The sequence below is a fragment of the Erythranthe guttata genome, chromosome 13 (genome assembly GCF_056151865.1).
Source record: "Erythranthe guttata isolate IM_541 chromosome 13, IM_541, whole genome shotgun sequence".
Classification (NCBI taxonomy): Eukaryota; Viridiplantae; Streptophyta; class Magnoliopsida; order Lamiales; family Phrymaceae; genus Erythranthe; species Erythranthe guttata.
In genome coordinates, this window is record NC_142545.1 from 16,600,248 (window position 1) to 16,623,389 (window position 23,142).

General features: G+C 36.8%; 5 protein-coding genes across 5 annotated transcripts; all 5 read left to right on the forward strand.

The window, feature by feature from the left end:
* Positions 1-978: 978 nt before the first annotated feature.
* On the forward strand, positions 979-5,910 carry LOC105968907 (pyrophosphate--fructose 6-phosphate 1-phosphotransferase subunit beta). The gene is made up of 16 exons (XM_012993605.2): positions 979-1,375; positions 2,192-2,353; positions 2,433-2,554; positions 2,670-2,723; positions 2,811-2,917; positions 3,036-3,141; positions 3,358-3,421; positions 3,749-3,837; positions 4,174-4,305; positions 4,470-4,640; positions 4,726-4,841; positions 4,920-5,031; positions 5,137-5,221; positions 5,372-5,416; positions 5,514-5,582; positions 5,660-5,910. The coding sequence occupies exons 1-16, from the start codon at positions 1,186-1,188 to the stop codon at positions 5,734-5,736; spliced, it is 1,701 nt and encodes a 566-aa protein (XP_012849059.1). The 5' UTR covers positions 979-1,185; the 3' UTR covers positions 5,737-5,910.
* Positions 5,911-10,587: 4,677 nt separating this feature from the next.
* On the forward strand, positions 10,588-11,831 carry LOC105968457 (uncharacterized). The gene has a single exon (XM_012993091.2). It carries the CDS (start codon positions 10,723-10,725, stop codon positions 11,731-11,733), a length of 1,011 nt encoding a protein of 336 aa, XP_012848545.2. The 5' UTR covers positions 10,588-10,722; the 3' UTR covers positions 11,734-11,831.
* Positions 11,832-12,286: 455 nt separating this feature from the next.
* On the forward strand, positions 12,287-16,963 carry LOC105969087 (P-loop containing nucleoside triphosphate hydrolases superfamily protein). Its single transcript, XM_012993823.2, has 14 exons — positions 12,287-12,667; positions 13,231-13,367; positions 13,521-13,877; positions 14,091-14,221; positions 14,376-14,511; positions 14,613-14,872; positions 15,122-15,246; positions 15,500-15,543; positions 15,614-15,745; positions 15,824-15,901; positions 15,990-16,072; positions 16,163-16,285; positions 16,406-16,466; positions 16,575-16,963. The coding sequence occupies exons 1-14, from the start codon at positions 12,538-12,540 to the stop codon at positions 16,737-16,739; spliced, it is 1,962 nt and encodes a 653-aa protein (XP_012849277.2). The 5' UTR covers positions 12,287-12,537; the 3' UTR covers positions 16,740-16,963.
* Positions 16,964-17,153: 190 nt separating this feature from the next.
* PUX4 (plant UBX domain containing protein 4) lies at positions 17,154-20,034 on the forward strand. The gene is made up of 4 exons (XM_012993778.2): positions 17,154-17,466; positions 18,214-18,505; positions 18,757-18,852; positions 19,484-20,034. Exons 1-4 carry the CDS (start codon positions 17,318-17,320, stop codon positions 19,874-19,876), a joined length of 930 nt encoding a protein of 309 aa, XP_012849232.2. The 5' UTR covers positions 17,154-17,317; the 3' UTR covers positions 19,877-20,034.
* A 43-nt stretch (positions 20,035-20,077) lies between these two features.
* On the forward strand, positions 20,078-22,923 carry LOC105968524 (chromatin remodeling protein EBS). The gene is made up of 5 exons (XM_012993157.2): positions 20,078-21,363; positions 21,483-21,825; positions 21,946-22,014; positions 22,111-22,249; positions 22,585-22,923. The coding sequence occupies exons 1-5, from the start codon at positions 21,297-21,299 to the stop codon at positions 22,609-22,611; spliced, it is 645 nt and encodes a 214-aa protein (XP_012848611.1). The 5' UTR covers positions 20,078-21,296; the 3' UTR covers positions 22,612-22,923.
* The last annotated feature ends 219 nt before the right edge of the window (positions 22,924-23,142 follow it).

Genomic DNA, 23,142 nt, shown 5'->3' on the forward strand with positions numbered 1-23,142 from the left:
AAGAAAAGAGGAAGAAGAAGAAGACAGAGATAGAGAAGATGCACCACCATATAGGAAGAAGATAGATAGAGAGAAGAGTACCACCACCGGGAGGGAGATAATTGGTTTGGTGGTCGCCGGCCATCGAGAAGAAGAGAGGCAGCGGCTAGGTTTTAGGCCATAGGCCATGGAGAAGAAGAAGAAGAAGAAGAAGTAGAAGAAAAAGAAAAAGAACCACCGGGGGAGGGAGAAAATTTGGTGGTGTTCATAGAAAAGATAGAAGAAGAAAGATATTAAGAGTACCACCACCGGGGGGAGGGAGAAAATCGGGTGGTCACCGCCATGGAGAAGAAAGGCGGCTAGGTTAAAAAACCTGGCGCTCTGATACCATATAAGAAGAATAGAAGAAGGAGAAAGAGAGAAATAATAATACGTAATAGAATAGAAACCCCCCATTGTGTTATGGGATGATTACATGGAATATATATAGAGAAATATTGCAAGGTAATAGAGTTTGACTAGGTAACTAAATCCTAACTAATCTAGGTAACCGAATCATACTAGAATCCTAATATTAGGAGAGTTCTATAATATAATATTCTCTAACATGTACTTATGTTTGTGCAAAAATTCAGTATGCGATGCACCACAATTTGATATTTACAAGCCAAAAGACACATCTTGTTTCAAAATATGGAGCTCGAATGAGATAAAATGAGTACAAACTGAAGAACATTTCACATAATCCAGAAGATTCCAATAAATTTGACACTGAAAGAGTAGACACATAAAAAGAGAGAGGATGACTGTAATTACCAAAAAAATGAGGAGTTTTTTCGTAATTTGATCTTACCTGCCTGTAATTTTTACCCAAATAAATATTCGAATATACTTTATTTAGTGGCCTTTTCAGATTCCACCTTGAGCCCAAAGGCAAGGAAGGCCCAGTCCAGCCTCAACAAAATTGATATTCGAATATTCTTTATTTTCGGCATCTCCGTTTTGGAAGGAGCCTCCAAGGACATATTTACCCCCAGAATATAATTAATTATCATAAACTTTTTTTCTTGATGAAATTTAATTATATATTAAACTAAAATCGAGAGGAAAACAAATACCACAAAGCCACTGAGTGAAGCCTCTTCCGCAAGATCTGAGGTTTTAGTCACTCCCAAGTAGAGTGTGCGTAAGAACATCTACTCTCCGATGGCGGCTGCTACATTGGTTTCTAACGGCGACCACGCCGCCTTCAAAACTCCGTCCGCCGGCCGACAAGCCGCTGTTTACAGCGAAGTACAGAACAGCCGTCTCGATCATCCCCTCCCCTTGCCTTCCGTCCTCAAAAACTCCTTCAAAGTCGTCGACGGTCCACCTAGCTCCGCCGCCGGCAATCCAGGTATCCATACAAATATACACGAGTGACAAGTTTCATGGCGATTGCACACGTGCTTCTATGAAATGTTCAGTTTATTTGCGGAGTGCGCACATTTTCCTGATCTGGTTGTTGCTGGAGTTTTTCCGAATAATTGTTTACATTCAGTAATGAACATCGCTTGATTTCAGATAGTTTATCGTCGGTTTCTTTCAGGAGATTTACTGACGTGATTTTGAAAAATAAATAAATTATTAGGACTTGTTTCCGGTGCATTGTATTTCGATGCTTGAAATTGGATCTTAAAATTGAAGTCCAGTAGGATTCCAATTCAAGTTTCTATAGATTTATTACAACTTCGACGATCTGAGCCTGCTAAACGCAGCCATCGACTAGCTTAAGATAATCATAAAATCGTCTCGTATAGTTCAATTGAGTTGAGTTCCTCCATTTTAATATCAACTTGTGAAGGAATTAATTGTATCTCGTTTGTGCTCGACTGCAAAGCAAACTCTGATTCTTAGGATAGCAATATAATTGATGTTCAGCAAAAGTTCTGAGGTTTTAGAATTTAGAATTTAGAATTTAGAACTATTTATTTGTTTTCTTAATCTTCGAATTGGATTGAGACAAATGCTTGTCGTGTTTTTACATACAATGGATAGTATTTATACTTAAATGTCCCTCTGACTCCTATTTCTTACCGTAAACTGAGCAGTTTTCAGATATGCTATTAGTCTAGTGGTTGACCTAAGACAGACTCTATTAGGTACCAGTTAGGACTTACGAGTGTTTGAACATGCATATGAGATAAATTTGAGTTGTCGCCTAAAAACGCAGATGAGATTGCAAAGTTGTTTCCTAGCCTCTTTGGACAACCATCAGCAAACTTGGTACCGGGTGATTCCACGGATAATTCGTTGAGTAAGAGTTTGAAGATTGGGGTGGTCCTATCTGGAGGACAAGCTCCCGGGGGACACAATGTTATTTCTGGAATTTTCGGTTAGTGATTTCGTTTTTTCATCAAATTTATGTGATGAAATATGTGTATATCTAACTTGTAGATGTATATGTATTGTAGATTACTTACAGGATCGTTGCAAAGGGAGCACATTATATGGATTCAGGGGTGGACCAGCTGGAATAATGAAGGGCAAGTATGTAGTATTGACCCCAGAGTTTATCTATCCCTACAGAAATCAGGTCAGCTCACTTTCTCAACTGAAATCCATTTCGTTTGAACATTGATAGTGGTTTAGCTTGTGATGCTTTATCTCGCTCATGCTATGAGATGTGGTACTTATAATATATCTTTCAGGGTGGGTTCGATATGATATGCAGTGGTAGAGACAAAATCGAGACCCCAGAGCAGGTATACATTCGATATGATGCATACTTGTACTATGCCTACATATTTCTTTATGTTAAAATTGACTGACGTTTTGTCATCGTATTTCAGTTTAAGCAAGCTGAAGACACATCTGTGAAGCTTGATTTAGATGGTCTTGTTGTAATTGGTGGGGACGACTCAAACACAAATGCCTGCCTTTTGGCTGAAAATTTTAGGTATGTGTCTATTTTATGGATAGTTGCTATTATCTTCGAAGTTCCTCTTTGTCATTGTATGTTTAAGTCGTTGATTTAACATGCTTTTCTCCTTCCATGCAATCATTAAATTCTCCAGGAGTAAAAAATTGAAAACAAGCGTCATTGGGTGTCCGAAGACCATTGATGGTGATCTGAAAAGCAAGGAAGTGCCCATAAGTTTTGGGTTCGATACTGCATGCAAGGTAATTTATGTACTGCTTCAGTATACTCGTGGCACGCTATTTTAGCTCATGTATGTTCTTTAGCAGATATCTTTCCTGTTTGCCATTTTGTATTTCAGGAATATCTCCAGTTTATATGATTCCACATGTATATTTCCTTTAATAAAAGGACGTTAATTTTCGTCAGTGTGAAAAAGAAACATATCTTACAATTTGGTGTTCAAATACTTTCTGCAGATATATGCTGAAATGATTGGTAATGTCATGATAGATGCTCGTTCAACTGGAAAATACTATCATTGTAAGTAATTGAATTTCTAAGTGTAGTTCTCTCAGTCTATTTTTCCTTCTATTTTGGTTGGTACCCTGTGCAAATACAGGTGCAGACATTTCCCCTGCAGCTTATTAGAGAGATAGAATGTCGTAAATTTGTAAACAAATTCATTTGCTGCATTTGAATTGGAGAAAAGCTGCTCTTCTAAATCTCTCTGCCGAGAGAACTTTTTGTTTCACCTTACATTTCTAATAAGTCAGCAGCTTCTAGATGTTACAGTTTAACAATGATACTGTTGTAGCTTTCTACTTACTTATCAACAATGACGTCAGGTAAGTATCTCATTTTATGCAGTTGTTCGACTTATGGGACGTGCCGCTTCTCATATCACGTTAGAATGCGCGTTGCAAACTCATCCAAATATTACTCTTATTGGAGAAGAGGTACAATTTACGGATTATATGATTCACCTTCCTAACATATCTAGTGTCATCATAATGCGTATTACTATATCGCAAATGGGATCGACTTTGGTCAGTTTGAAATACCTTTTTCCATTCACTCCTATGACAATTTGGACTTCTCAAACCCGTCTTTACTGATTTACCTCAAAGACTTTGGAATTATATATATCAATCTATTTAGAGTTTGATTTATAGATAATCCTATTGTATAACTAAATAAATTAATCATAAAATGTGTATGGCTAAAAGTTTCTTCTCAATACTCTTGGATTCCCCAGACATTTGTTTCAGTTGATGAGTTCAATGTTGCTGCAGGTTGCTGAAAAGAAGCAGACCCTTAAAAATGTCACAGACTACATTGCCGATGTGATCTGCAAACGTGCAGAGCTGGGTTACAACTATGGTGTCATACTCATTCCCGAAGGACTTATTGATTTCATTCCAGAGGTCATTCTTTTCATCGTTTGTCGCTTTTCTATACCACCATCATCTCACGATTCACTAATCAGCACAAACTATTTTCTCTGTAGAACTTTGTTATACTGCTTTGGTATGGTACTAATTTTCAATTTTGCTCATTGTAGAATATACTGATTTGCATTTGATTGCAGGTTCAGCTGCTCATCTCCGAATTAAACGAGATTTTGGCCCATGAAGTTGTGGATGAAGCTGGTGTTTGGAAAAAGAAACTCACCCCTTCCTCTCTCCAGCTTTTTGATCTCTTACCCTCAGCAATCCAGGATCAATTGATGCTTGAGAGAGATCCCCATGGAAATGTCCAGGTACGTGTCAAGTTATTCTTAAATTTTAGTTTCCCACATATATATATTTTTTTTTATCATTTTTTAAATTTGTCCATGCGCGCAGGTTGCCAAAATTGAAACTGAGAAAATGCTTATTCAAATGGTTGAAACTGAGTTGGAGTTGAGGAAACAAATTGCTGCATACAAGGGTCAATTCAAAGGGCAGTCTCACTTTTTCGGGTAATTTATAAGGCCAATTTAAAAAATTAAAAAAACAACGATTTGTATTTTTCCCTCATCTCAATTTTGATGTCTCAGGTATGAGGGAAGATGTGGGTTACCATCTAATTTTGATTCCACATACTGCTATGCTTTGGGTTACGCCGCTGGTGCGCTACTTAATACTGGGAAATCGGGATTAATATCCTCGGTTTGTGCTTCCACTTCCAGTTCTCCGTAAATTTGATAAAGTCCATTTTTTTTCTTGCAATCTGCTTTAATTAATTTGTTTTCCTATGTTTTCGTTTACTTGCAGGTGGGTAACTTGGCTGCTCCAGTGTCTGAATGGACTGTTGGTGGAACTCCGTTGACTTCCCTAATGGACGTCGAAAGGAGGCACGGTATGCATTTATTTCCATCTTATGATAGTTGTTATTGCTGTTTCACCCTATCCTAAAATTAAGATTCAAATGTTTGCAAATTGTCCAAACTTTATCTTATTATTATCATTATTATCCTTCCTTAACTTGAAACTACATTTTATAATGCAGGTAAGTTCAAGCCTGTGATAAAGAAGGCAATGGTTGAGCTCGAAGGTCAGAATATCTTTATTCACACTCTTCCAATTTCCCTTCTACGTTTATATAGGAATTCGAATATCTCAATGTTTTAGTGTATTGATGCTCGTTTCAGGTGCCCCATTCAAGAAATTTGTATCCATGCGGGAAGAGTGGGCTCTAAAAAACCGATATTTGAATCCCGGTACAGTTTTATTTTGTTTGTATCCATTGTGTATACTGCTTCGATTAATTCATCTTATTATTCTCCCAAATGTGCAGGTCCCATTCAATTTGTCGGCCCAGCATCTGATAATCTCAATCACACCTTACTGCTGGAACTCGGAGCTCAAGTATGAATGTGAGTGCATTTGCTCTTCCTTTTGCGACCCTTATTACAAATTTGTTTGAGTTTTTTTAATCCTAGAGATAATCTCGACTCACATCGCCACTTTTATTTTTTCTGAAAATGTAACTTATGTTTATGACCTTTTAATTGGACTAATAAATGAAATAAAATCAATCTTTGAACATTCGGTGCAAATTCAGAAATCAAACTTTAGATCCTCAAACGACACGGTGTAGTAATCGAGTTATTAGGCTTACATTTTTCACCTTTGTTTGAATGAAAATACGGTACCCTAGTTATTCGGAAATTAGATGCATTTTTACACTGGTTATTTTACATTGGGTGAATTTGAGTCGTTGATCTCCACACGATCACACACACATATCCAAGTGTATGTGTACTTAGTGTGAAGTTATTTAATCAAATTTATCGTTGAACCGTTTTATCACCTTGGTATATTATTTATTTTTAATTATTATTATTATTATTATAGGATAAGATTTTCCTATTTTACCTGTCTATAGAGATTTTACATATCTATATATGTCACTGGTAGGATCAGTAAAGAAAAAAGAAATGCCAATCTTTCTTCGATTCCAAAAGCTTGTCACCTTTTGGCCATCTCTTTAACTCTAAAAGTACTTAATAAATTGACTTTACATCAGAAACTCCGACAATCACGTGCTCCATTATTTTTTTTCTTATATATAACCTTTCCCCAAGAAAATATATTATGATATAGATTTAACAAGAGTAAAAGTCGTGTTTCTTGATCAAAGTTGGAAGCAAACTTGTCGTTCATGTATGTACGCACGACTTATCTCCAGTCTTCATCTGAGTACCATTATTGACACGTTGATTTATTCATATTTCGAAAAAACACGTCATCAAAAGTAGATAATGCATCATCACATTCACATGGCAACCCAAATGAAATAGCTTAGGAAATATAACTATGGATTTAAAGACAACCTCGAAGGAACGAAAGTTCTACGCTCCACAATGCTGCATCATTAATTACTTTATAAAAAGAATAAACTGCATCAAAGATCGAGTTATTTTCGAAAATCGAGTTATTTATTAAATATATAAAAATAAATATATGCAAGTCTGTGTAATGAAATTAAATAGAGTGTTGACAGTTGAGGGTTTGGGACCATGCTAGTTATATGTGACTGCCAACCTATAGGCAATAGTATCCTAGTGTTAGCCTTAGCCACTGCCATTCATAGATATGATGATATATAGCAAGTTTTGGAACAATCTTTAACTATATACGACCCTCTGTTTTTTAGTGTGATGCTGATGCTTCTGCAGCTAGCTAGTAGCTACTCTATATTTTTACTATTTCCCTTTTTTTTTTTGCTTAATTAATATTTAATCATTGCATTTTCTTCTTATTAAATATTAATTAATTACTCTAGTTTAACTAGCCAGTCACTTTCATAGGTGGGGGATTACCTCATGATTGATTGGTTGTTGTCGCGTTTAAACTTAATAACACTTTCAAGTTCCAATGGTAAAAACGTCACTTCTCTCTCAATCAATTGTCACCTAAAAATTATTTTTGATTAATTTTTTTTTTGTGTGGTCATAAATTTAATTTTTCATTTTTTTAATTTTTATATATGTGTAGGTCCAACCTTCACATGGGATTAAGTTAGTGGAGGCATAATAACCTTGGATTTCACTTTGCACGACTGACATCATGGGATGCATTTTTAACTAACGTCAATAACATACATATTTTACATATATATAAAAATAAAAGTCAAACCCTTAATAATATCAGCCTTCACCCTCATTTTACAATTAACAAGATTAATTATTAGCAAAACATATTTACTCATTTAGTACAATGGAAGGTGGGATGCACTCTAGTCTAGGTCAAGTGGCTCAACCCTTTATAGATATTTATTACATCAATATAGTAATTTCAAAGTGATAATGCAACAATTATCACAACCGACCATTATTCATTACATGGACCACCAAAAAAGTGGCGAATAAATAATACATGCAGTGTTGCATAAATGAAGCCAACGACACTTTTGGTGAAATTATACGGCTAGACATGGGTCGAGTCGGATAATTATCGGCAAGTACTCTCTGATTCGACTATCTGATTTTGTTGAATATTGAAAATAATTACCGGTCCAATTATTATCGGATAAACAATGGGTCAGTTGGTTTGTACGATCGGTTATCGGCCAAGAAAATGTGGGTCGATTGACCGATAAAATTGAGCCATGTAGAGTGCTAGGTGAAAATATTAAAAGGCTAAAATTTTAAAGCTTACAACTTCAATTAAATTTATTATCCAATACAAAACTAACGATAAAGTAAATAATTATTGCACAAAAAATATTAGCTCCTGAAGAAAGGAAATAATTGCACAAAAATAAAAGAATAGGAAGATGCCAATATGGCACGTGGCTGTTGCTATCATAAAACGGGGGCCTGTTTGTTGTAGGGAGGGGGGCCAAAAAAATGGATTAACAAATTAAGGCTAGTTTTTTTTGCCTTCACATGAGTACAGTTCTAGATGAATTAATTAGCTAGTAATTACAAAACAAACACAATCAAACAAATTAAAAAATAATCTTCTACAAAACTCCAAATTGGGATTAATGTGTCTGTTTGGTTAGGGGCAAACCCCACCACCCAAACACCAGCAATTAAGTATATTTGCATGAACAGCACCCAAACAGGCCCCCCGCCTAAGCTGTCACTTTGGACATTCTTATTTATCATCTTATGTTTTCTTCCATCTTATACATCTCTGTACTTTATTCCTACACACTAACAATCAAATTAGTTTTTGGAATATACCGATTCCTCTTTTTTTTTTTTTTTCTATATTTTTTTTTTTCTTTTTGTGGGTGAAGTTTTGACTACAAACTTTTAATTCTGGATATTTCGTTGGTCAATTTTCCCAAATATCGAAAATGTTAACAAGATTGAAACAAATTATCCAATTTTTTAAATGCTGCAACACTTGATGAAATACATCGTGTGATTTTAAGCAATTGATCTATATATAATAATACATATGTCCATACAATAATACACATGTACATGTGTATGTGCATTTAGTGGGTAGTTATTTACGTAAATTTACGGTTCAAAGTTTAAACCCACCTAATGTATCATATATGTGTTACATCAGGTGTAGCATCTGATATACGAGATGTTAAGTATTTTACAATATTGATAATCAAGTGTTTGAAAATATGGATTGTGCACAATAATTCAAGAAATATTTATTCTCTAGGTTTGACTATTTTCTTGTATGAAATATATTAATTCAAGACTTGTGCAAATGAATTGACATCACTTGTTTATAAATGATATATACATCAAACCTAACACCAAACAGTGTTGCCCACTAATTATATTCAATTTTTCATCATAAAATATAAATTGTTTTCTCCTATGAATTATGAATTATGAGCAATAATCCTAATCCAACCACAACACTGTTCAGCTGCATTTCACAAGTGCAAAGGATCTGCGAATAAATTGGCTTTAATTTGGAATTTATTATATATGGTCAGTTTTGAAATGAATATCTCAGAGTACTTCGACCCACTTTTATTCTTTTCTTTGATCAAATCATCAATTTTATTTTTTATTTTGAAGTTTTTTTCTTGCAGCAGTACTGAATTTGGATGGAATCATTATTACATTGTCCACTTCGATACCTTCTGAGATTTACTACTATTTAGTGTTTGGTCTGAATATGTACTATTTATTTTACAAAAAAATTAAATAAAGTCATGGCAAACTTTTTACTACAGCTGAAAAAGAAAAAAATAATGCACAAAAATTGCCAACTTAAAAATATACTCAATTCAAACCAGGCAATTGATTTGTTGACTGCAGTATCCAATATTTACATTAAGAAATTAAAGAAACATAATTTTTTAATAATCAAGTGAGATTTTTATTTTGTCCCCCTTTGAAGAAAATAACAATTTAATTTAGTTTTCCACTGGAAATAAAATAAAAACAACAAAAAATGAAATTTCCCTCGTTAATCAATTCAAGGTGCATTACGAATAATTCAGTGTTTTGATGGTGCAAAATACTATTATTATTTTTTGAGGGTAAAAAGTGTCAAAATGCTATATTTCAAAGGTGCAAAGTGAGATTAAGCCTTTTACAAACATACTTAGGGGTTATTTGTAATTTACTATCCTTTATATTTGTTTGATTTTACTTAAGATTGTTATGAATTAATCCTACATTTTGATGAAAAGGTGGACAAGGAGAGTACGAATCTGTGTCTAGATTTACTCTAATGAATAGCACCTTTCACATATAAAAGTACATGTTTTTTAATCCCTATACCTACTGCACATGTTTACACCACGTTACCACCATACATCTCACATTATTACATTAATTTATTCACCATAAAAATAACCTTAATATTATGAAAATATATTAATTATCTGCAAAAAAAATATAATAAACTGTGATAATTAAAAGATAATAAATTATGTGCAAAAAAATAATAAATTATGAAAATATTTATATCTTCGTGAGTATTCGGGTCGGGACCATAAATATTGGAGTATTTTCTCTAACAAATTGCATATACCAATATGAGGATATGTAATAATATTATATCCACATAACATATAAGAATTTTAAAATAAAAAAATAATATCCGGAATTGTATTATTTTTTTGCACATGAACACATCTCACATACGGAGTACCTTATTACACGAGACAGATAGATGCGGTGACTTTCTCACTTTTATTTATTTAATTAATATATAATATATAATTATTGTCCGATATGCTTTTGCTTATACTATATCTCGCCAATTAATTAATTTTCAGAAATAGTCCTTCTAAATTAAATAAATAAAATAAAGATTTTGTAAATCACATATTCCAGTATAATATATATATAACGGGCAAATTAATGAGTGAGAGAAAATCATTTAAGAAAAAAAAAAAAAGCTTCTTCAGTTTCAAGAAAAATGGAAGCACCGCCAGAGCACCTCCCTCCTCAGATTCTAACGCCGTGCAGCAGTGGAAGAAGAAGCAGCGCCGATTCGAGGTCGCCGGAGTTCGAGTTTTGGATGATCAGAAACCCTTCTTTTCCTCAGCCTAATCTCCACTCCGCCGACGAGCTCTTCTCCAACGGCGTGCTCCTCCCCCTCCACCGCCTCCATCTCGCCACTACTGAGGATCCGCCTCCTCCGCCGCCGCCGCCGCCGCAAGACACTCAGGCAGCCGAGTCGGGTCGGGTCACGGCGGATGCCGAATCTTCTAGTACTGTTGAGTCGGCTGAAGCTTCCTCTTTCACCTCCTCGAAGCGGTGGAGAGATATTTTCAAGAAGAATGACAAGAAAGATGTAATTAGTGTTAGAGAGAAGGATGTAATTATTAGTGTTAGAGAGAAGAGGAGAGAGAAGAAGAACGGCGGCGGCGGCGGCGGCGTTACTGCGGCGGAGCTCAACATAAATATATGGCCTTTCTCAAGGAGTAGATCCGCCGGGAACGGCGGAGCTCGGCCTCGCCCCGCGGTGGCAACTCGGAAAGTCAGCAGCGCCCCCTGCTCCCGGAGTAACTCAGCCGGCGAGTCAAAATTCAGGAAGTGGCCCCCCAACAGCCCCAGCAGAGCCGGAGTCCACTTGGGAAGAAGCAGTCCTGTGTGGCAGGTCCGCCGGAGCGTCGGCGGCGGCGGCGGCGCCGGTCGGAGCTCGGAGAACGTTTTCAAGGGTGCCGAAAAGGGGCTCAAGAAAGATGGAATTGATGCTCGCCGGAATATACCCAGCGCCGGCGCCGGCGCCGGAGGTTCCAAAGCTAGAGTATTGGCTCTGAATGTTCCCATGTGCATCGGCTACCGGCAACATCTGGGTTGTAGAAGTGTTGAGAGTAATGCTGGTGGTATCTCCGCCGGCGCAGGTGGTGGCGCCGCCGGTGAAGGGGTACGTGGGAGTAATTTATTTAACATCAGAAGTCTATTTACCAAGAAAGTGTATTAGTATTAAATTAATCACTCCCAGACAAATTACAGCCAGTTTTAATTTTCCCCTTTGTGCAGTAAGTAAAATTTCTTGGCAGTAATTAATTTTCTCTCTCATATATATGTATTAACTACTATTTATGTAATTGACTATATATTTTAGTAATATATATATAATATAATTAATTGATCAGTAACTTTCTGTTTGTCAATCGAAATGAACTGTTGCTAGATAAATTACATAAATACCCTGCTGGCACTACTCCATTATTGTGGGAATTAAAAAGAAGTTTAATTATATTAATTAAAAAAAATTAACAATGTACATTATAGTCGATAGACGATAGATCATGTCTAAAAATGATAATTCGGAAAATAAAAATATATTTGTTTATAATTTAATAAATATTTTTATTATTAAAGCAATTAAATCAATTTTTTTTTTAATGTTTTTAGTATTTGGGCTACTTCAATTGCCAAAAGGCCGAATTAGAGCACCACCAGAAATTTTAATGATCCACAATCCACATCCGAAATTTTAATTAGATTTCTTTTTTTATGGGATATTTTCTGGATTAAATACTAGAAAAACATTCATCCCAATTTTCTAAAAAAAAAAATGGTAGCCAATAAGAAAATTTCTCTCAATTTTATAATAATTAAGTTAAAATTAATTGTTTTTAATTTCAAAATGATCACCGATTTCTAAAGAATATAAATAGATAATTATTGATCGTTCCGGTAAGGCGGTAACCATCAGAAGTTCAGAATTTGAGATACCGCCGGGAGAAAGGAAGCGTGATTTTCTCTCTCCACCCCTCTAATGGCGTCGGTTTGGCGTCTCGCTCGAACAATTCGGTCATTCCGTACGATCGCTTCCGCCAAAACCCTAAACTCTCGCCCTTCATTTTCACCATCTCCTCGCCTCCCACTCTCACTACCTATCTGTAACCGTACGTTTAATTCTTAATTTAATCTTGCGCATTGTTGTTTATTCAGTCGGTGATTATTCCCACTGTATGTATTTTCTGTGTTTCATGGACTTTTAAGTAAAATTGCCTTAAGTTATGCACAAACTTTCATTTTGTTTACTGTAAGATTTTCGTTATTGTACTGGAAAGATTGAATTTCAACTTCAAATTATACGCAAATAAGATTCATTGGAAATTTTGGACTAGTGTAGGTTTTTTCGCTGGCGGATTTATCAAAATTGTTTGCGGTTTGATTTATTTTCTCCCTCTTTTGGGTAAGCTATAGCCTGTATGAGTCGAGTTGTTCTTGGGGATCTATAATGCACTCTAAACCACTGTGATCGAATTCCGGATTCTCCGTGTGAGAAATCATCAAGTATTCTACCCTCTCTCTTTTATTTTGACAAGTGTGACAAGTCATTTTGGATTATTTTGCAAAATTGTTGTTTGCACATATAGATGCTTTCTCTTGCTGTATTTTCCATGATTCATGCATTCACCCTCACTATTATGCTCAATAGCATTTAAAATATATGTGCAATTAGGGACTTTTGAACAGCACGAAGCATGTGGATCGAGAGGTCCACGACCAAAAGGGGTGCCTGAACTTTCTGTTCACACGCTATTAGGTGGATTGCTTGGTTTTGGACTGTTAGATGTTGCATTTGCTGATGGTGATCGGGTTAGTGTACTGCTTCTGTGTTACCCCATTCCCGTAGAAAAATAATTAAAAAAAAAACACTATCACGAACTCTGACAAAGACATTGAGGTTTTTACTCGCTCTATGGCAGCTGAATTCGTCTATCGTTTTTTTCACGAACATGACATTTGTAGGCAGATGCTGAAACTCAACTGCCACCTGAATCAGCTAAAATTGCTCCACCATCAGAATCAGCAAAAACTATTCCTCCACCAGAAACAGCTAAAACTGCTCCACTACCGGAATCTGCTAAAACTGATTCGCCGCTGGAATCGGCCGAAACTACTCCACCATCATCAGAATATGTTGAAACTGCTCCATCATCAGAACCTGTTAAAGCTGCTCTACCAGCGGAATCTCCTGTTTTGAACCATCATAACCTGGAGGAAATTGCGAGGAAAGAGAAAACTCGATTAGAAGAATTGCTCAGGCAATACGGAGGCCGATATGGTTCTTATCCTCGTTTTATTGTTTCCATTAAGGGACAAAAGGTTGGTAGGCAGCAGGTCGTAGCCTTCTCTGTCCATTTCATTCTATGTGCCTTAGGCCCTTAAGTGTTTAAATTGCTATAGAGATATCAGTGCTGTTTGATTTACGGTGGCGGTCCATTTAACGGATGCATCAATTTTTTTATCCCAAAGCATGAGTAATAGTCTCTACTCGCTGAATCCTAATTTTCTTGCCTATTTGATGCTTATTGGCAGGTGACAATCAAGTTCCAAGTTCCTCAATCCTGTGAAATTCCACTTCTAATTGCAAACCTTGTCTCGCGTCTTGGAGTCAAGCCTGACAACAATGGTGTTGGTTCAGATATGACATTGCGTGCTTGGGACAGGTTATCGAATCTTGCTTTCTGCAGCTCTCATCTTGTTTTTCTTCGAGTTCACTGAAATCGTCTTTCCTTTGTATAGATCATTCTTGAATCTATCCTTTTATATGGCCCTTTTTCTTTTTTACTTGTCAATAAATAGTATGAACTCTTTGACCAGTGGGGTTGCATGGCAACTAGCACTCACTCGCCCAAAAACTCGAACCGAGGCCAGTGGTGATCAAGTTCATAAAAATGCAAATGATGGAGAGTTTTGCATCCTCATGTTTCGCCCACTCATTAGCTCCGACAAAGCTGTTAGTACTTGTAATTGAATGATATACTCAATCTAGATCTAATTATCGTTTTATACATCTATTGCTGTAGGTTTAGTAACAGTTTTCTTGCCGATGTGCAGGAAATTGAGTTCATGAAGCAGGGAAGTTTTACTTTTGAGGAGCTTGATGCTTTGGCTTCTATCTTACAATTAGCAGGACAGCCAAAACGCGTAGAAGTAAGACCAAGAGAAGATGCTGCTCGGACTTCAACAATGGACAAAACTGTTAGTAGTCTGGAGGGGATGGGTGTCAAGGTTTATGGGCTTAAACAACCCTATATAGAAAACCCGAACGTTGATATATCCTGGGATAATATTGCTGGCTATGATAATCAAAAGAGGTACTAATGAATAATGATACATGCATCCTAGCATTTCAGTGCTACAATTCATATTAGCGCTCTAATGTCTGTGATGAAGTTTAAACTACCCGTTCCAAACAAGTTTCTGCTTTCATTAAGAACGACTCTGGTTTTGAATTCAGTTTTTTTTCTTAATCATGTTTGTTTGGTTTCATCTACTTCCGAGCTTTACATGAGAAAGGTCTTAAACTATTTGCTGTTGATTTTGATTGGTTTTCAAACTTGTAGAGAGATAGAAGATACAATATTACTGGCTTTAAGGAGTCCTGAGGTGTATGATGATATTGCTCGAGGTACTCGGTGTAAGTTCGAGACAAATAGACCACGTGCGGTGCTTTTTGAAGGTCCACCAGGTATACAAACTTTACTAGATCATTTGATTGAGAAAAAAACCTTCCTCAATGTTCATTTCAAGAGACCATGCTCCCATCCCAAAATGTGTCAGTCAGAATATTTCCCCTAAAACACTCAGAATATACCACCACATAAAGCTTTAACGAAACCTCTTTATCCTATAGATTCTTCGGCATCAAATGTCGGGTAAATTTTGGGTTTTGCACTGTTAAACAGCCAATTATAGTGCTTACATATTGAATTCGGTTTCAGGTACGGGGAAAACATCATGTGCTCGTGTAATTGCTAATGAAGCGGTATATCATCTACACCTTGAAGCTTAATATTATTTCTGTGATATGTTTCATATGTTTTCTTCCTTGTCAGGGGGTCCCATTGTTGTACGTACCATTGGAGATCATCTTGTCCAAATACTATGGTGAGAGCGAGCGTTTGTTAGGGAAGGTGTTTTCCCTTGCTAATGAAATCGTTGATGGCACCATCATTTTCCTGGATGAGGTACAGTACCTGGAGGTTATGCGTGTATGAAATTTAATACTGGTCGTAAATTTTGTAACTCGTTTTGATGTGACTTAGGTTGATTCTGTTGCTACTGCTCGGGATAGTGAAACCCATGAAGCTACACGAAGACTTTTATCCGTCTTGTTACGACAGGTAATGCTGGTTTATCTGATGTCATTAAAATTTGTGATTTAAGATTTATTACATATGCAGATTGTCAATAAGATTTGTGCATATGCAGATTGATGGATTTGAGCAGGAGAAGAAAGTAGTGGTTATTGCTGCAACTAATAGAAAACAGGACCTTGATCCTGCTTTACTTAGGTGAGACCAGAATTACATCTTGTTCATTACCAAGAAGCACAACCGCTATTTACCATTTTCTAAGCTGGTGTTTATATACATTGCTCTCAGTCGATTCGATTCCATGATCACTTTTGACCTCCCTGATCATCAAACTCGTGAAGCAATTGTGGCTCAGTATGCGAAGCACTTGACAAAATCCGAAATGGCTGAACTTGCCACAGCTACTGAAGAGTGAGTATGAGAGAGAGATGTTATCAACCTTGACACTACATTTTTTTCGTTTCTGTTTTACACGGGAAAGTATCAAAAGATAAGTACGTGTTCTTATCATCCTTACGTTGGTTAATGCAGAATGTCGGGCCGTGATATAAGGGATGTCTGTCAGCAAGCCGAGAGGCATTGGGCATCAAAGGTATCGTGTATCCTATATATATATATATATATATATATATATGTATGTATATTGTGTATTTATCAGCACTTTGAATCTGAGCAAGTAATTCATGTATGTAAACAACAGATTATTCGAGGACAGGCAGAGAAAAATGAAGAGGGAAGTTCCCTCCCTCCTCTGCATGAGTACACTGAAAGTGCTCTGAAAAGGCGAACTGCTATGCATGGTATTGCAAATCAGATCCGGAATCCAAACCCTCTCTCAAGGAAGCCCCAGTTTGATTTTCTATGAAGCCTCTCTCTCTCTCTCTCTCTCTAGAATAAGATCTGTACATATATATATTCATACATTCTTCTTGGGTGTTGTACATTCATGCGAAGCAATGCAAAGAAATTCAGTGAATTTTTCTCATTGGAATAAATTTGGAACAACCGTCAACACCGCAATTGGGAGAATCGGATCCGATAATTTGGATCCGGATCTTTTTCTGTTCTTGAAGTAATCATGATTGAGTTCTTGTTGCGTTTTTCTTATTAATTTGAAGTGCGATTGGATTGTCAATACACCATAATTGAATTACTAATAATTAGGGGTATTTAAATAGAATAAAATATAGTTTATGAATAAAAGATTATAAAGTATACAGCTTTTTTTTTTTATTTATTTAAATAAAACTATTTATTAAATCCAAAAAGGCTGTTCCATAATTAAAGTCCAACTCTTGATATAGGAAAAGAATAAAAAGAGGGCTAAAATAAAAAATACCAATAAATTGGGATTTATATAAACCCAACCGCTAAAGCCTAGGTGACTGCAATCGACTCTTCTGCTAAATTGCTCTGCTTGGGTTCCAATCCTACGCCACAAAGATGTCTTCTCGCGACAAGAAACCCTCAAAACCTTCCGGCAGCCGAGCCGGAGGAATCCGAACCCTTTCCGACCTGAACCGGCCATCGGGCCATGATTCCGACAGTGATTCCGATGGTCCCCAGGAGTACTACACCGGCGGAGAAAAAAGGTTCCTTTTTTATACTTACCACAATTTCCTCGCTATAACAAAACCCTAGGCTATTCCCACGTTATGTTTGTTTCTCTAATTGAAATTCGAGCTAGTTGAGTTCTGATCTGCGGTGGATTCAAATTGATTTATATTGTATTCTTATTTTGTTTGGGTTGTGGAGTTGATCATCCGGTATTTAATTGGGGCACGGATGCCCATATTTAAGTGTTTGTGTTAGGGTTTTGTATGTTAAGTTTTGTTTGGCGATCTAAATTGGTTGCTTTAAGTTGATTTACAATTACCATCCTTTGCTGAAAATATAATTCTGGCTCAGAATATTGTGCAGGTTTATGATTGTTTCTGTGTGGTGCTGTATGATATGTTGCAGCTTAATATAGTGCAACATATCATTCCCCGAGAAAATAAAAGGGAAAACCTAAACATCTGTTTTCTGTTTGTTGCCTGCTAAAGTGGTAGAAATGACTGAATTGATTTATCGTTTTTGTGCCGGATATTGCTCGATTTTCTTATAAATATATCCTTTTATGAATTCTTAAGGAAGCACATGACTGTAGAGGGCCTACAATTATGTGAGTTACCGCTGATTTGGTTTGAAGTTACTGATCCGGTTCATGAGTTTTACTTGTTTTACTAATTTTGCGTATATTTCATTTATTATATTTATTCTTCATTTGATAAATGCTTAGCTGATATGTATAAGGGATGAATCATTACCTGACTATTTATTAAAATACGATATTTCAGTGGTATGCTTGTCCAAGACCCATCCAAGGGCAATGATGTTGACGCAATTTTTGACCAAGCTCGACAGCAAGGTGCTGTCCAGGCCCCACTGGAAAATCTTCAGCCATCTTCAAGCTCGAGAAGCTTCGCTGGGACGGGAAGATTGCTATCAGGTGGAACTGCACCACCGCCAGCTGCTCCACAGCAGCCTGAGACAATTGTCCATAACATTATTTTCTGGAGAAATGGTTTCACTGTCGGTGATGGCCCTTTGAGGAGGTTGGATGATCCCGAAAATGCTACGTTTATTGAGGTAATGGGCGATGAAATAAACACATATTTTTTTTTGAAGTAGAACGATTATGAATCATTGTGCTGAAGCTGACTTATTTTGAAGTAGAACGATTGTTTTGCCTTTGTTTTCTCCTCTTCCTGTCGTTATTTCTATGCTATCACATTAAATATGCAGTAGGCACTATTAAAGATCTAATTTCCCGATTTGTGCTATAGAAAATGTTGGATTACTATGCTAGGATTTGATTGTGTGATGATATCTTTACGCAGAGCATCAGAAAATCAGAGTGCCCTAAAGAGCTGGAACCTGCAAACAGGAGATCGTCTGTCAATGTCAATCTCATAAGGAAGGATGAAAACTACCCTGTAAGTTGCATCGTTTATTCATGTTTATATTTCCTTGCCCGTTCCTCTCTTTTCTGAATGCATGCATTTGGTATATGTTCCATTTACGGTACAAGATTGCTTGCTTTAACAAAAGTAATTGCCTCGTTAGACTGATTATGGCACAGAAATAACTTCAAAAATGAGATTTAGTTTAATAGATTGTAAAAGGCTGAACTTAGCCTTGAGTTCGCGACCTTGTCAACTTTTTGTTTCGTCGAAGATTTCGGTCTTATTTACTGTATCTTTATGTCTGAAATGAAAAGCTTACCATTTTAAAAGCTTCTTTCTTGTGCTCTATGTGGCATAGTATTTTTAATTTAGTTAAAGTTCAATCTTGAAAAGCTGACTAGCTAGACAGACCTATTTGACACGATTTTTCCTTAATAATTTGCTGTCGCACTCCCACCTCTCCATGCCTTGGTCGTGTCTTCCCACTTCTCATTTCCCGAAATGGTTCCTTCATTATATATTCAAGCATTACTTCAACAATCTATAGAACCACTGGACGGCTGCAACCACCAAGTATACAAGTGCACGACATTGTTTGTTTAGGTGATTTTTTTTTTGAAGGAAAATGTGAACAAAATATTTATTATTGGGTGATTTGCAGGAACCGGAAGTACCCCACGATCCATTTCAAGGAGTGGGCAGAACTCTGGGGAGTAGTAGTAGCTCTGTAACTGGACCAGGTCCCGAGACAACTGTTGGTGCTGCTCCTCCGGTACACGGTGCACCACCCCCAGCCGTGGGCCTTGTTGTGGATAGATCACAGCCGTCCACTTCGATCCAACTCAGGCTGGCTGATGGGACCCGCATGGTCTCCCACTTCAATCACCACCATACAGTTGCTGATATCCGCTCCTTCATTGATGCATCTAGGCCTGGTGGGTCCAGGTCATATCAACTCCAGACCGTTGGATTTCCTCCCAAGATTCTTGGTGATCTGACTCAGACTATCGAACAAGCAGGCTTGTTGAACTCGGTGGTCATTCAGAAACTCTAAGCAGGCGCACGATTGTTTACTCTCTCTTTTTTTTTTCTTTTTCTTTTTTTAATATCCATGGTTGACTATGACTAAACTTGTTGAATTCATACTTGTGTTTCTAGAAGGAAAAACGATATTTATTGAAGTTGAATGCATAGAAGAAGGTACTCTCAAAATGTTTTTCCCCTGTTTTGAAGTAAGGTTATTTGATATTTTCAGGAATATAGTAAGTACATTGTGCTGGTTGCTCAGGTATGTAGCCTGTGTGATGCTTCCTTTCCTTGTTGAATAGGAATGGGAAAATTTATTCGAATTTGGTTGCATTTTTATGTTAAAGCTGTAAACGCAGAGCATTGAAATTTGAAACTCAGAAGATTCCTCTATTATACCTATTATTATATATAAAATAAATACAAAATATATAGTGATAATGTAATGTACTGTCTTGGGGACAAAACAAATATTGTCGAAAATTAAAATCAAATCAAGTAATTTAATCTCATATACATATAATGAAGCAGCCCAAAAGAAATAGAAAAAATCAAAGGGTAAATTGCTGCCACCTTTTGAGGTAAAATCAAATTACGAAAATACCCATCATATTTGGGTAATTACACTTACCCTTCAACGGATTTTCTTACACGTTAATAGTTAAAGTGTCAAATTTAAAATAATCTTGTCAAGACTTATAGTATCAAATTCAACATAATATTCCGAATGAGGAAATGTTCTCTAGTTTGTACTCACTTTGCGCGAAAATGCAGTTTTTGATGCATCACAATTTTATATTTACAAACCAAGAGACACATCTTATGATCATCTTGTTTCAAAATGTAGAGCGGATAAAATTGGAGAATATTCAATACAATTTAGAAGATTTCACTAAATTTGACACTGCAAGAGTAAACGTGTGAGAAAATTCATAGTTGATGGATGATTGTAATTACCGAAACAAAAGGTTTTTTTTTGTAATTTGACAACACCTCAGGGGCCGTCCGTAATTTACCCAAAATCAAAAGTTAGAATTTTTAGAAATTGGAATTAAAAACAGTTGTTCGAACTGGGCCCGGTGGGGCGAAACCCCACTTTCCACATCGTACAAACCTACCAGTCCCACCTCCCCAAAACTGTACCATACGAAACAGCAGAAAAAGGTGCGAAAAATCCCTAGGAAAAAAACCAGATTCCCCACGAAACACTGTTCATTCGGAACAAAACCTCGTCTCCATGACTGAAATACGCAAGCATACATTTACCCCAAAAATCTAGGGTTTATAACTTTTCCCCCTTTCCATCCTCGATCCACCTTGTTTTTTTTTTCTTCATACATTTCGATCGATCTATCAATAAATCCTCGTCCCGTATCTAGAAAAAATACATTTCATCGCAAGCTTTTCCAACCGCATTCGAGAAATAAATTAGGGATTTAAGAAAGTACATGACGAAGAGAAGACACTGGGACTTCGATTCTTACACCATTAGAGGCACCAACACTGTCGTCAAAGGTAACACACCACCATTACTCCGCCTGTGCTTAATTTCCTGAATGATTTGTTACAAAATGTATGTATATAGATATTTATGTGAAAGATCGAATTTTTACTGCGTTCAATTGGATCTGAAGCTGGGGATTGCGTTTTGATGCGGCCGTCGGAGAACAACACGGAGCCATACGTGGCGCTTGTGGAGAAGATTGAGGCGGAGAATCTCAGCGATGTGAATGTTAGGGTTAGATGGTATTACAGGCCGGAAGAAACCGGGGCGGGTCGAAAACAGTTCCACGGAGCGAAAGAGTTGTTCCTTTCGGACCACTACGATATTCAAAGTGCCGACACAATTGAGGGGAAATGCACCATCCACACTTTCGAGAATTATACAAAGTTGGCCAATGCTAGGCCTCAGGATTACTATTACAGATTCGAATATAAAACCGCCTCCGGAGATATCGTTCCGGATAAAGTTAGAGTGTGAGTTCTGCAATATATATATATATACACATGATTTCACTGACATGATTGTTTGATTTCTTTCTTTTGGGTAGAGGCGGATTTTGAATATGTGTGTGTGTGTGTGTGTGTTATTGAAAGGTATTGCAAATGTGGGTTGCCCTATAATCCAGACCAGTTGATGATACAGTGCGACGAATGCAAAAACTGGTATGCCTTTTGTACCGTAAATTTCAGTTTTGACAGTGAGAGGATATACGGTTAACTTCGTTATTACCTGGGTGTTTTTGTGGGGGTTGTTTGCAGGTACCATCCTGGTTGTGTAGGCATGACAATAGAACAGGCAAAACAATTGAATCGCTTTGTTTGCTCCGATCATTCTTATGATGATGATGACGATGACGATAAGAAGAAACCTCGTAAAACCCCTCTCAAAAATCGCAAGGTACGTAAAGCTACCTCACCTGCGCATCATGTTTCATCTTTGTCCTTTTCGATTTGGTTTTATATATGTATGCATCGTGTTTATGCATGGCTATTGAACATATGAAAGATGACTACAATGAAACTTGTAGTACAAGATATCTACTTCCTTCTACTCGTTGCATTTGCAATACTGTATCTTCACCACAAGAGTAATTGTTGACATTTATGCATTTACCCCATTTCTTTGCTGCTCTAATTCTATGTGGAAGAAATATCGATTCTTATTTGTCCCTTTGTCATAGTTATCCTCGTTTTTTTTTCCGCTCAGCTGAGGTAATTTTTCTTGTCATGCAGGCAAAACCCAAACGCCGGAGGAAGTAGTACTAGTTAACCCCGATTGGTACAGTGAGGCTCGGGCCACGACAACTCGTTTAGGGTCGCACGTGCACAATTCTGAGAATTCGTTTATCTACATAGACTAATTAAGAGCTTCTTTTAACACTAGTGATATATTATCACTATTTTTTTGTCAAGGAGATGGGTCCCACTGAACTCGCTTACTTGCCCAAGAAGACACGTCATGACTTTGTATATGTTTGATTATCTCGTCTCTTACACGACTACGAAATTTACAATATTACTCTTGTAGGGATTAGACCTTCATCAATTATTAAGTATTGGTTTGCTCTTAAACCTTCATTGTGTTGTTGCGATTTATACAACTAACTAAAACTAGATTTTCTACTGATTCAATCAAGTTCACTGTTTAGTTTTCTTGAAACAATTGGCCATTAAATCTTTAATACGTTACGGTCGATCATATAATTAATAATACATTAGAGGTTATTTACCAGAAATACCGAGGAAAATACAGTAAACACGAGCCGGGGTGGGGTGTGGGGGTGGGGGGTG

Excerpts from the sequence above, each read along its gene's own strand:
- LOC105968907 (XM_012993605.2), top strand. The coding sequence starts at position 1,186 with ATGGCGGCTGCTACATTGGTTTCTAACGGCGACCACGCCGCCTTCAAA. Across the intron at positions 2,354-2,432 it reads TGTTATTTCTGGAATTTTCG|ATTACTTACAGGATCGTTGC; the intron begins GTTAGTGATTTC and ends TATGTATTGTAG. Across the intron at positions 2,724-2,810 it reads AAATCGAGACCCCAGAGCAG|TTTAAGCAAGCTGAAGACAC; the intron begins GTATACATTCGA and ends ATCGTATTTCAG.
- LOC105968457 (XM_012993091.2), top strand. The coding sequence starts at position 10,723 with ATGGAAGCACCGCCAGAGCACCTCCCTCCTCAGATTCTAACGCCGTGC.
- LOC105969087 (XM_012993823.2), top strand. The coding sequence starts at position 12,538 with ATGGCGTCGGTTTGGCGTCTCGCTCGAACAATTCGGTCATTCCGTACG. Across the intron at positions 14,873-15,121 it reads GGCTATGATAATCAAAAGAG|AGAGATAGAAGATACAATAT; the intron begins GTACTAATGAAT and ends TCAAACTTGTAG. Across the intron at positions 15,544-15,613 it reads GTGTAATTGCTAATGAAGCG|GGGGTCCCATTGTTGTACGT; the intron begins GTATATCATCTA and ends CTTCCTTGTCAG.
- PUX4 (XM_012993778.2), top strand. The coding sequence starts at position 17,318 with ATGTCTTCTCGCGACAAGAAACCCTCAAAACCTTCCGGCAGCCGAGCC. Across the intron at positions 17,467-18,213 it reads TACACCGGCGGAGAAAAAAG|TGGTATGCTTGTCCAAGACC; the intron begins GTTCCTTTTTTA and ends ACGATATTTCAG. Across the intron at positions 18,506-18,756 it reads AAAATGCTACGTTTATTGAG|AGCATCAGAAAATCAGAGTG; the intron begins GTAATGGGCGAT and ends ATCTTTACGCAG.
- LOC105968524 (XM_012993157.2), top strand. The coding sequence starts at position 21,297 with ATGACGAAGAGAAGACACTGGGACTTCGATTCTTACACCATTAGAGGC. Across the intron at positions 21,826-21,945 it reads GTTCCGGATAAAGTTAGAGT|GTATTGCAAATGTGGGTTGC; the intron begins GTGAGTTCTGCA and ends TGTTATTGAAAG. Across the intron at positions 22,250-22,584 it reads CCCCTCTCAAAAATCGCAAG|GCAAAACCCAAACGCCGGAG; the intron begins GTACGTAAAGCT and ends CTTGTCATGCAG.